Here is a 12,326-nt window from a genome sequence, read left to right on the forward strand (position 1 = left end):
AAAATCTGCATATCAAAACAAATAAAATAGCTGAATAACAAAAACAACTAGGTCAAACATATACCTCGAACTTCCTCGCTCAACTGATTAACGCCATCTATCGCCGTTCATGTTAAACAATTACGTAACACACTTTCAGCCGCTTTACGTAAGCAAACAAAAAGCATGCAACATCAGCCCGTTCGTAACAAGAGATTCCTGAGCACTGGACCGATTACTGTAATTTTTCACTCTCAATCAATGAGTTTCGTACATTATGTGGTGGGTCTCTCGGATGCCAGAATCTAGCTGTGTAGACCTGCTAGATTCCACCGCAACACCTATTTATATCACCAAACAAAATTGTGTTTTGGAGGACATAACTGCCAGTGTTATTACTGGGCATTATGAGACTACGTCTAACGTCTCAAGGTAACACAGTACCTACAATGGCTCAAGGTAAACAGTCGTTTATTTGTCAATTTATAAATTAAGTTTCGGTGTTATTATACGGGTGGTCATGTTGCTTACCATCAGAAGACTAGGTTGATCCTCTTTTCCAATGTTTCATCATGATCAGCCACATGATCAACCTAAAACCCCCCCATCCACGCCCCACCTAATGATTTCTAGAAGAACCTGTCAAAATCGACCTGCATCCAGCGTGTTTCTGCTACTTTTATCAAATCGTCTGTCCACCTGGTAGGACCTCATCCAGCACTGCTCTTACATACGTGGTCTCCACTTGAGGACTTGTTTTCCCCATTTGCTGTCAATTCTGCGAACTATACGCTCTGCCCATTGCCACTTTGGTTTGCTAATCTGCTGGGCAGTGTCCGATAACTTTAGGTCTTCTACGGAACTCTTCATATCTGATTTTCTGATTTGATGACATACAAAAACACCGAGTAGTCTTCTCCATATTTATATGTATGTGGGATCACGGGAAGTGCAAACACCAAAAATACCGTAAACTTACTTTACTTTTTTAAAAACATCACAATCACCGTCCTATAATAAAAAAACGACTTAATCCTACTCTCTCTTTTTCTACATACGTCGTCGTCTAACATTACTTTCATTCTATCTCTTTACTCACCTTCTTAACACTATCTGTCCCTTTCACACACTTATTTTACATTCCGTTTCACTCAACACCTTTCTTACACTCCTACACTCGGTCATCCTGCGTTCTGTCTGCCCTCAGACACACTTAACAAACACACACAGCAATTACACACATAGTAAATTCACACACAAAATACACCTTTTCTGTTTTGTAGCAAACTTACAACTAACACGTCACATACCAAAATTAACATACATTTTGTTTCAGTTTTTTTATTATATTGTGCTCCAATAATGTAAACAATTCTGTAACCTGTAATATGGCAATAAAAGATTACTCTATCATTACTAGCTTTTAATTCTTTCCCTTTTCCTATTTCCATTCCTTACCATTCCTCTCCATTTATCAACTTCTACCAATTACAATTACCTTACAAAGAGAACTCTACTTTTGATTAATATTATCTGGCCATTGTTTCATAAGATCTGCCGCTGTAGATGTCTTATTTGGGCCTTCAGTGGATTGGTCCACTTTCTCTACATCATACCTATCAAATCTTTTGACTTTGGTGATCCGGTACGGTCCCAAGTATTTAGGTTTTATCTTCATTCCAGGACCAAACTGGGTTCGCTTTATTGCTACAATGTCTCCCTCCTTATATTTTCTACAATTTTTATTGTTCTTATCATAGCCCTTCTTATTTTCTTGTTGAACTTCCAATATTTGTTGTTTAGCTCTTTTCCTAAGTTCATCCCTATTTTGCATATAGGCATCCCGCTCTTCTTGTTGTAACAATTCATATATTTCTAAATCCTCTTGTCTCCTCATTTTCTTTCCTATTAGCATTTCAAATGGTGTTGTGTTGACACTTCTCTGGTAAGTACTATTTAATGCCATCTGCACTCTTCCTACATGTTTATACCACTGCCCTGGTGTTTCTATGCAAAGTTTGGTAAGTACTTGTATAACAGTTCTGTGGATCCTCTCAACTTGCCCATTCCCTCTTGGAACTCCTGTAGTAATATGACAGCACTCTATACCCTCCCTAATACAGTATTGCTGGAAATCATTACTGGTAAATGCAGTACCTCGATCTGTGATAACCCGTTCAGGGTTTCCAAACGTTTGCTGCAATACTTCTAATTTAATCAAAACCTCTTTTGTAGTTGTACTTTTACACGGAAATAACCAAACAAATTTGGTAAACGCATCAATTATAGTAAGAATGTGGTTGTACTGTTTATTAGTCTCCGTCAGTGGTCCAACATGATCTAAATGTAGGGTATGCAATGGGGTATCACCCTTATCAATGGGATTAAGGTAACCTTCCTTTTGCCTTCCTTTCTATTTGATAATAAACAGGGTATGCATGATGCAACAAAATCTTCAACTTTTCTTCCTACTTTATCAATATAATAATCTTTGCTTATCAAATCTAATGTTTTCTTCTTGGCAAAATGACCATTGTTATGAGCTCTTTTAATAATCTCAGTCTCCATAGCACTTGGCACAACCAATTGGTGTTCTGGCCCTTTATAAAGTAATCCCTGATTTAAGTAATAATCCTTGTACGACCCTCCATCTTCTAGAATTTTCTTTATTGCATTAAGACCTTCATCACCATCCTGTGCATGCTGCATATCCTTATGCAAGTTAGAAGTTATTGTTCCTACATATGGGTTTCGACTAAGCGCATCAGCATGTCTCATTTCAGTACCTTGACGGTGTTCTACAGTAAAATCATAATCTTGCAAAAGTAAAATCCACCGAGCAACTCTAGTAGATAAAGCCAAGTCTTTTTTATTAAGAGTCATTTGGAATGCTTTACAGTCGGTAACTATTTTGAAATGTTTCCCATACACATAGTGCCTAAATTTTTTTACCCCTTCAACTATTGCTAGTGCCTCAAGCTCATAGCTTGTATATTTAGCTTGTGCATCTGTTGTCCTCCGGCTCATGTAATGAACTGGGTGCATCGCTCCATCTTCACCCTTTTGCATTAAAATTGCTGAATAGGCCACACTTGATGCATCTGTATGCAATTCTGTTTCATCATATTGATTATAAATTTTCAACACAGGTCTGGAAGCTAACTTCATTTTTAACTCATGAAAAACAGCTCTATGCTCATCAGTAAATTTAAACTGGCTATTCTTTTTTAATAAATCCGTGAGAGGCTTGGCTATAAGTGCATATTTAGGTATAAACTTTCTAAAGTATGAGCACAAACCTAGGAAACTATGTAGCTGCTTTAAACTGCATGGCTCAGGAAATTTTGTAACAGCATCCGTCTTCCCTGGGGATGGCATCACAATACCATTCTCAATAACATGACCAAGATATTCTACTCTTCTTGTTAATAACTGAGACTTCTTCCAATTGATGCATAATCCATATTCCGACGCTACCTTCAGGACCTCCTTCAAGCGTTCTAAGGCTTGGTACTCATCCTCTGCTGGAATAAGAATGTCATCAATAAACACAATAACAACACCTCTAACAATCAACTCGCCAAATATGATTGTTATAAATCTTGTGAAAACTTTAGGACAGGTTGCTAGTCCAAAAGGGGCATCGTGAGAAATTCATATTGTCCATTCATGGTCACAAAAGCAGTATACTTAACAGAATCTTCATGGACACGCAGGTGAAAGTAACCATTTTTTAAATCCAATGCACTGAAAATATTTGCCGTAGCTAACTTGTCAATATGGTTGTCTATTAGCGGGAGTGGATATTCATCTTTACAATTTTAGAATTAATCTTCCGGTAATCCACACATACTCTTAAATCACCATCTTTCTTTTTAACTAAAACTAATGGGCTTGCATATTCAGAATAACTTACCCTTATTATTCCATCCTCGAGCCAATCCTGTACCTGACAATCCACATACTCCTGTTCCTTAAAAGATAAGCGTCTTGCTCGCTGAGATACTGGCAGGTCATCTTTCAATACTATCTTCAATTCAATTGGGACTTCTTTAATTTGCTGGGGTACATAACTCTGGACTAACTTGGAAACTTCTTCTTTGATTTTTGGATCTAAGGCATGATTCACACAATCGGGGAAAGTAAGAAAACACGACATATTTTGCAACCATTCACAACTAGGATTCATTCGGTCATTTTTCGGAAACAACCAAACATTACCATCTTTCATAACCAATGTAATATTTTGTAAAAGTCATTGCCAAGAACTATATGAAATGGTACAGAATCGTTAGGCATTATATAGAACCTTACACTTTCATAATTACAATTATCTATGATAATATCTAAAGTTACACAGCCGTACGTATTAACTTTTGAATAACCCAAACCAACTAAGGTTATATTTGAATTCGTATCACATTGTATGGTTTTAATTTTCCTATACAGATCTACAGACATTAAATTTACGTCGCAACCCGAATCTATTAAAGCGTTCGCCGTTTCACTACACAAATACACTGTTTTAATAGGTTTTACCCGGCACCTTGATTCACTATTTTGTTTGTTTACATTGCAAACGTCACTGTTATTGCACTTATCTGCCATCTTGTCATTACAGCCAATCACAGCGCCGTCTCGCGTTGTCATGTTGGCAATCTCGTAACACGAACAATTCGAACTAGTGCATGCGCATCGCTTCACGTCGGTCGTAGCTACGTAGACTTCGCCTTGAACATCGCTCGGATTGTTTTCGCCGTCTTGCAATAGGTTGAAGAATGCTTGCTTAGAGATTTGATTGGCCGGTGCTCGTCGTTCAGTAGTGCCAACCTGAGTAGATTCACGTCGTCCGATTTGCTCCGAAGTTTGCCGATTGTCACCCGAACTTATATGCGACGATTTTTTGTAATTCGTTTTCGAAACCGCCATCTTTTTTGTAGGACAATTTTCATCTGAAGCGATATGACCGAACTCATTACATCGGAAACATTTCCTGCCTTGCAATTTATGAGGACAATTTTCAGACACATGATTTTTCTCTCCACAGCTAAAACATCTCAAATCTGTAGCCGCCGTATTTCTTCTAGGATTATTTTGTGAATGACTTGTAAACGTATTATTTCTTATATTATCTTTAGCTGAATTTTTCTTAAATGTTTCGTATAACTTTAGCTTCTCCTTTAGTTCAGCGTATGTTGTAACTCCATAGAGCATAATTTTATTAATTTCTAAGTCTGGAATACCTTGTAGTATATATTTGATGGCCACATAATCCGGCATTTTCCCTCGCTTTCCCAATTCCTTCATAATAAGCATATAATCAAAACATGATTCATCTTTCTTTTTACGTCTTGAGCTCATTATTTCATGTATCTTCTTGATATCTAATGTGTCGGTAAACTCTTTACTTATAGCACCTTTTAATTCGTCCCATGTCTTATAGGTTTTTTCAGCGCGAAGCCATAGTGCCGCTGTGCCGGTTAGTGAACGACGTGCCACCAAGAGCGTTTGTGTAGGATTCCAATCAAATATTTCCCTATGGTCTTCAATATCCCGTATCCACATTGACACCGGGTGCGCGTCATCTTGCCCGCTAAACTTTGTTATAAGTTTTTCCGTGAGATGTAGTGTGTCGGCTTGGTACGGCGTTTCTTCCGAACTGCCTTCGCTGCCCTTCCGGCTTCTGGTATTCATAATTTCTCGTTCGTCTTCTAATTTCCAAATGCAAACTCAAGTAGCAACAAATGGCCGAACCACGTTCTTTTTGTACGCGCACTTTGATGGCACTTTATTTCCCCGATCCCGGCCGAGCCCCCAATTTTGTGGGATCACGGGAAGTGCAAACACCAAAAATACCGTAAACTTACTTTACTTTTTTAAAAACATCACAATCACCGTCCTATAATAAAAAAACGACTTAATCCTACTCTCTCTTTTTCTACATACGTCGTCGTCTAACATTACTTTCATTCTATCTCTTTTACTCACCTTCTTAACACTATCTGTCCCTTTCACACACTTATTTTACATTCCGTTTCACTCAACACCTTTCTTACACTCCTACATGTATATGTATTAAATAATGAATGAAACTCATGATAGAATATTTTAATAATATTACAATATATCTTAATCCTAATTTGTCTTGCTAAAAATCTAGGCTTCGGAATTCCTAATAGATACTAATTTATCTTATTACACGGTTCAATATTAGACAACTTTTACTTTTTTTCAGTTAATTTTAAAACTTTATGTAACTGCACAATTTGTAACAAAATTCGGTTTGAATGATAGAAGTGCAATAACTATTTACAAATCATATCCGTCACATAACGTATGGATCATTTGAAGCGAAACTCAATACATACATTAATAATATCATGCCCCTATCCCGATGGAGACAGAGACTATGTATTGCCATTGTAACACACATCACACATTAATACCCGAAGAGTATGCAGAGGCGTAACCATGGTACTCACTTTTCGCCAAGTGTGTTCCATCCCATGTGATAGGGGGCGAGCCTATCGCCATGTCGGACACAAATTCCAGACTCCGGGCTGATACTGAGTAGAAAAACCCTAATACTGCTGCCGTTTTTCTCTTTAGCAAAAATATATTGGACTTACAAATCCTATCTCAGACAACGAATGAGTGTTTTTGTACGTATGAACGGCGCCCTTTCTACAGCCTCTTGGTAGACTAGTGCTATCATTAAAATACCGGCGCAAATGATCTACTTATTTTTTGTAACATTGACGTAGGTTCTTAGACTGCTTTTAAAGTTATAGAGATCTGCAGACGTATGGATTTCATGGGCTTTGTGAGAACAATACCAATGCCTTACTGAAAAGTGATAAAGTTTTGTCGTAGCAAGCAGTTATTGAGATTACCAGTAAGTCAAACCAACCTTATTGAAGTATTTTCTCATCTGATAAACTACGACTAATGTAATTTCATAGTGATACAAACATTCTCTCGTCTGATAAATACTATTGTCTAGAAATGTAAATAAGATGCGTTTTAAATAGCTTCACAAGTTCGCGTATAACTTATTTGTCTACGAATAAAGTGGATGATAGCACTGACTGATATTGTAACTTCCTATATACACATATTATAAAACAAAGTCCCCAAAAGTAGTCTGTCTGTATGTGATTGATTTTCTCCAAAACTACTGAGTGGATTTTTTAAGGTATTTACTAAAATATAGTGCATTTCCTGAGGAAAGTGTAGGTTAATAGTGCATTATGCTTTTATGTTAAATAACTGAAATATAACGATTAATGTTGGAGAGACTGCGTGGTTATAAAAAATCTCGTGGGTCGGGATTTACGCGGTAAAAACTTTTTACACATTGATTTACACGCAGGTGAAACCGCAGGCAGAGCTAGTTAAAAATAAATCCAGAGATTTATGCGTAAAAACGAACAAAAAGACTATTTCTTTAGCTTGACATTAGTATAAAACAGTTTTGAAACTCATCGATTGAGTGACCTAGAGATGTAGTGGTTGCGATATCGTTATTTTCGGCAATGTGTCGTCTAGATGCCAATTTTGACGCGTAATAATAAAGTGTATTTAAGCGTAGGCAAAAAACACTATAATAATAGAGCCTCTTAAGGCAACTGGGGGCGTTTGGAGATTTTCACATTATGTTTACTTTCCTCCAAACTGCACTAAGATGAGCAAATTTGTAATTATTATTATTATTACTTACAAGTGGTATACGTATTACGTTCTGGGATTAAACTGAATATATCCCGTTCGAAACAGGCCGACATAATTGTGTCGACTGACGAGGTATAACCATCTCACGTCAGTCAACACGCTATCTCGACTCTATTCCACCATTAGATGTAGTGGGGTCACTTTGAGGTATCCGTATATCAAAAAGAAGGTACTTAAGTCATCCAAGCATGATTTTCAATAGATATTGTGAAACTTTGTGACGATTTAAAAACGAATACTTATGAAGCATCACCCACACCCAAAGCTACGAAAACCAGCAGCAAATTAGCACCAAAGACAACGGACGCCTGAACAAACGTAATAATTTACGGCTGTTTAATTGTGGTCATTTGATATCGCTGTAATTGCTTATAATTACTGTGTCATCGAAGACATAGGCTACAATTACTGTTCAGATCATCTCTGGCCTGACGGAAGCTGGTACTTAAATTTCAACCTTATGAAATTCAGATATTATTGAAAATTGCATGGTAGGGATACATTTAGTGGACCTTGATACATACTTATTATTATATAAATTAGGTTATGATCAAAAATATATATTAAATAAATTGCATGCTACTTTCTGTATATAGAGTGTAACATTATCTAAGAGGCCACCGTCTAGTAAATTACCTACCATATATTGAAAAGTATATTAGAACCTGATATGACCTAGCGAATTAATTAGCCCAACAGTTTTTATAATATTAAATGGTTTCATAAATAAAAAAAATGACATGCGTCAATTTATTTGCGATTAGATTTATAAGATGACGTCAAGTGGACCTGTTTTTGTTTGCGCCTAGTTTTTCTGAAGTGTGGAACTTGCTGAAGAGTTCTTAAGCTTGTAGGCTAAACATTTTTGAAATTTATTCATTGATCGCTCATAACCTGTGAAGCAAAACGTCGGATGCTCTTTAGTTTTGAATAGTAAGTCTACCAACTACACCACGTAGGCCGCGTAGACGACGTATACTATCTTAGTCGAACAGGACTCCAACCGAGTGTGAATTAAGATTTCCAGAGATCCAAATACCACCGCCTACCGTAATGTCTATTCCATTTCTCAAAAGTAGATAACGCTTCCACGATTCTTTTGGTATTGTGGCTGCGAGTCATGGAGTTTAACATCAAGTGACCCACTAACACGTTTGGTCTACTGTAGTTTGAGCGAGCGTACATTATCGATTTTCCTTTCGAGACAGAGTTTGAGCCCTTATAAGAAAATCAAATGCTTTATTAATTACTCGTGTTTAATATAAAAAAAAAATTTGTACCGGGCTCTTTAACATAATGCAATAACTTTTGCAAAATCCTTCTAAACTCACCAAACAAAGCCGTGTGGTCTGTTAGTGAATGAAAAATTATTTTGTTTCTTTCCAGATACTCCCGAATGCACAGGAGCTACGATGGGCCATAAACCGTATATAGCCGTGGGCCAGTCGGCCAGGAATAGACTGTTCGGGTGGGCGCCCCGGATATCCGGGGACAAACAGGTGCCGCTTAGCATGCTGATATCACAACAGGGAAAAATAAGTCATGGTAAGTAAAGTTTGTACTTACAATTTTAAAGAAATTGTTTGTTGACAATGATTGAAAAAATTAAAGACTTAACAGGAGCTCTTAAACCAAATGGTATGTGTATATCCGGTTCCACGATGCCGTCATAATTGTGCCAACTTCCGAGGGGTAATCATCTCTCGTCAGTCGACACTCTATTGGATGCCACTTCGCCACTTACCATCAGGTGCAGTGCGGTCACGGTAGTTGGTCAATGTAATTTGGCCGAAGACCGTGAGCCTTGGCTGATGAGGGACCTTAAAATGATTTAACCGCGAAAAAATTATAGAATGCCTGCTAGAATTTGGAATTACAAAATTATATAGCACACGTGCTCTGAAAACAATCAAGTTTTGTTCAAGGTGTTTAAAGACATCGAATTATTATAACCTGTGTGATTTTTTTTATTTTCCAGCATTCAATTTTCATATTAAATTTGTTTTTTACTATAATACTGACGTAACTAGATGAGACAGCCATTTTTTAAACAGTGACGCGATTTCTTTAAATATTATAATTAATGTGTTCTTGGCATTGATTGAGATATTCAATTCTGCGAATTTAACAAACAAAATTAGAAATCTTTTAATTATAGTTGTCAAAACAAAACTATTATGTTCTTTTTCTGACATAAATAATATCTTGAAAATAATTTAGAAAGTGGAAGGGACCATAACACACACAAAACATTCAAAAATATTTTTTATTTCTTTTTAATTAACCAATTTATGTTTTAAAATTACATACAAAATCAATAAGACTTTCTTTATAAAAAAGTAGGAAGTACTTTGTAGTATTTAAGTCTGTCTGCAGATGGCACCACTTTAGTTATTCCTGGTGTCATTAAGTGTAAACATTATGTGGTGTTTTAGAAACATTGTTGCCAGCATTATTCTCGTAATGTTCAATAGCTGTTATGTCTCCTTAACATCAGCCTCAGAAAAATGGCAGCTATAAAGCGTCATGCAATTTGGTAATCAGAGGCACGAGATAGTAGAGTTTGCTCGAGACTCCACTCGCTTTAAGTCCATTCTCAGAATAAACATTAAAACATTACATGAACATCTTCCATATACTATAATACTAATGATATTGTTAGCACTACACCTCACATTACGTTTGCTTGTAATAACCGCCACGCGACCCGCTAACACTATAACTCTTGCGAGAAAAACTGAGCGTATTTCTGAGTAAGTACATTAATATGTATTATTAAGATCAATATATTTTTTATTTATTTATTGCACTTAATATACAAATGTATAAAGGTGGACTTAGGCATTCTCTACCAGTCAACCTTAGGGTGGTGCAGAGATAATCATGGTAGATGCATCACGGTAATATGACACTGAGAAAGAAGATAGATATATATAAAATACCTATAATAACTATAAACACAATGTAAGTAACATTGCAACTATCAAAATACATTAAATACATATTGTAATTACATAAATACACCTCATAGTACGTGTAAAGCAATGGCGAAAACTCCATATAACTCGATTCCAGCCAGCTTCCCTTTCGTAACGTATGTAAAATCTAATTATCATTAGAACGATTTGCTGACCACATTTATGCATATTCATAGTATTTATTATTATTATTAACAAAAGGCATAACACAGAACACAATCATTATGAAGAATACTTAAGCACTAAATTACATTAAGACTAGATTGTATTCCTTAAATCTATGTCCTAAATTATACTACGGAAACGACTCTACAAAAAAAATGAACATCATAAACATCTGCTATATATTTATAATTTATATATTTTTCGGGTTCCCTTTCGGCAAATGTCGCCCTTCAGCACTGGTGCTGGGGTCCAATAGAATGTCGTCTGATAAGTGATGATTATCCCGCAGCAGTTACTCTGATAACTTATCCGGAAGTATACCGGACTGCCAACAAATCTCTTCTCACCCAATCCGTATTGCTCTTCGAAGGCTCAATTTTTCCCCTAGCTATGCATGCAACCCGGTTACCATCACATAATCCTTCTGCTAATTACATCGTAAGGTATGAATCTCGTATTCTACTAAGATTTTCTTTTATTTATTACTGACTGTTGTTCAATCCTGCCCTTTCCCATTCGTGATGTAAAAGTTGCGCTATGCACTTCCCCAGGGCAAGTTGTCAGTACAATGATTCAGACTGTAAAACTTCAACAATATCGTTTCAGCAGTTGTAAGCTTATACATATATATTACTAAAGAATGTATTAATATTACATTTATTACATAATTAAAACAAATAGATTAATACCAAAGCTTTTTAAATGTCAAATAATTTATTACATAATTAGAGAAAAAGAGTAGAAGTAAATAATAATCCTTTTTTATAAAACAGTCATGAATATGTTAATTAAACACTGTTACTCCAAGGGTTGGCAGAGGTTGAACGGGTCGTTCCAATGATCTTTCCAAAAGATTGCTTTCTCGGTGTCATTATAATATACCATTATATGAATTCTGCTAATCCCCACAACGCCAGCCTGGTAGACTTAGGTTTAGACCCCCTCAGCATATTATAATACAGAATATACTGAACTAGACAGTGCGTTAGTATGTAATACAGAACTGGTATTATTATTCATTATACGCGTACCCACGCTTATAGCGTGCACTGACGTGCTCAGGTTTCGGGTTTGAACCTCGGGTCAGGTAAGTAAAGATATATTTGATTTTTGCAATGTAAAGCCTTGTGCCTGATTGTTCTCAGTTACCATCAGGTGTAGTGGAATCACTTTGCGTTTGTATAAAAAAAAAAACTAAATGACGAGAGGGCGAAGTTTACCACTATTACATTGGTTGTACAATGAATGCTGAAATTTTATAAAAATAAAAGATTATAACCTAATAATTTAATAAATAAGACAGCATCAGTAACAATTGTTAAGATAATTACAAGTTTTCACAAATATTTACTAAATACGCATCAAAAATTTTATCATTAAATTTATATTTATAATAATATAACAGTTTTAAGAACAGGTTAATTGTTCATTTAATTTACGTCTCATCACAGAACTGCTCGTGTAGATAAGTCT

The 12,326-nt window shown here is 36.0% G+C and overlaps 1 protein-coding gene across 1 annotated transcript in view; it reads left to right on the plus strand.

The window, feature by feature from the left end:
* The window catches only part of LOC115447925 (scavenger receptor class B member 1), a 110,941-nt gene that overhangs the window by 51,542 nt on the left and 47,073 nt on the right, over positions 1–12,326 (plus strand). Inside the window, exon 2 of the mRNA XM_037444390.1 lies at positions 9,097–9,255. Within this exon, the coding sequence (XP_037300287.1) occupies positions 9,123–9,255 (133 nt within the window). The 5' untranslated portion in view covers positions 9,097–9,122. The remainder of the gene's footprint in view (positions 1–9,096; positions 9,256–12,326) is intronic.

This window comes from Manduca sexta, chromosome 28, assembly GCF_014839805.1.
Source record: "Manduca sexta isolate Smith_Timp_Sample1 chromosome 28, JHU_Msex_v1.0, whole genome shotgun sequence".
In the NCBI taxonomy this organism is placed as follows: domain Eukaryota; kingdom Metazoa; phylum Arthropoda; class Insecta; order Lepidoptera; family Sphingidae; genus Manduca; species Manduca sexta.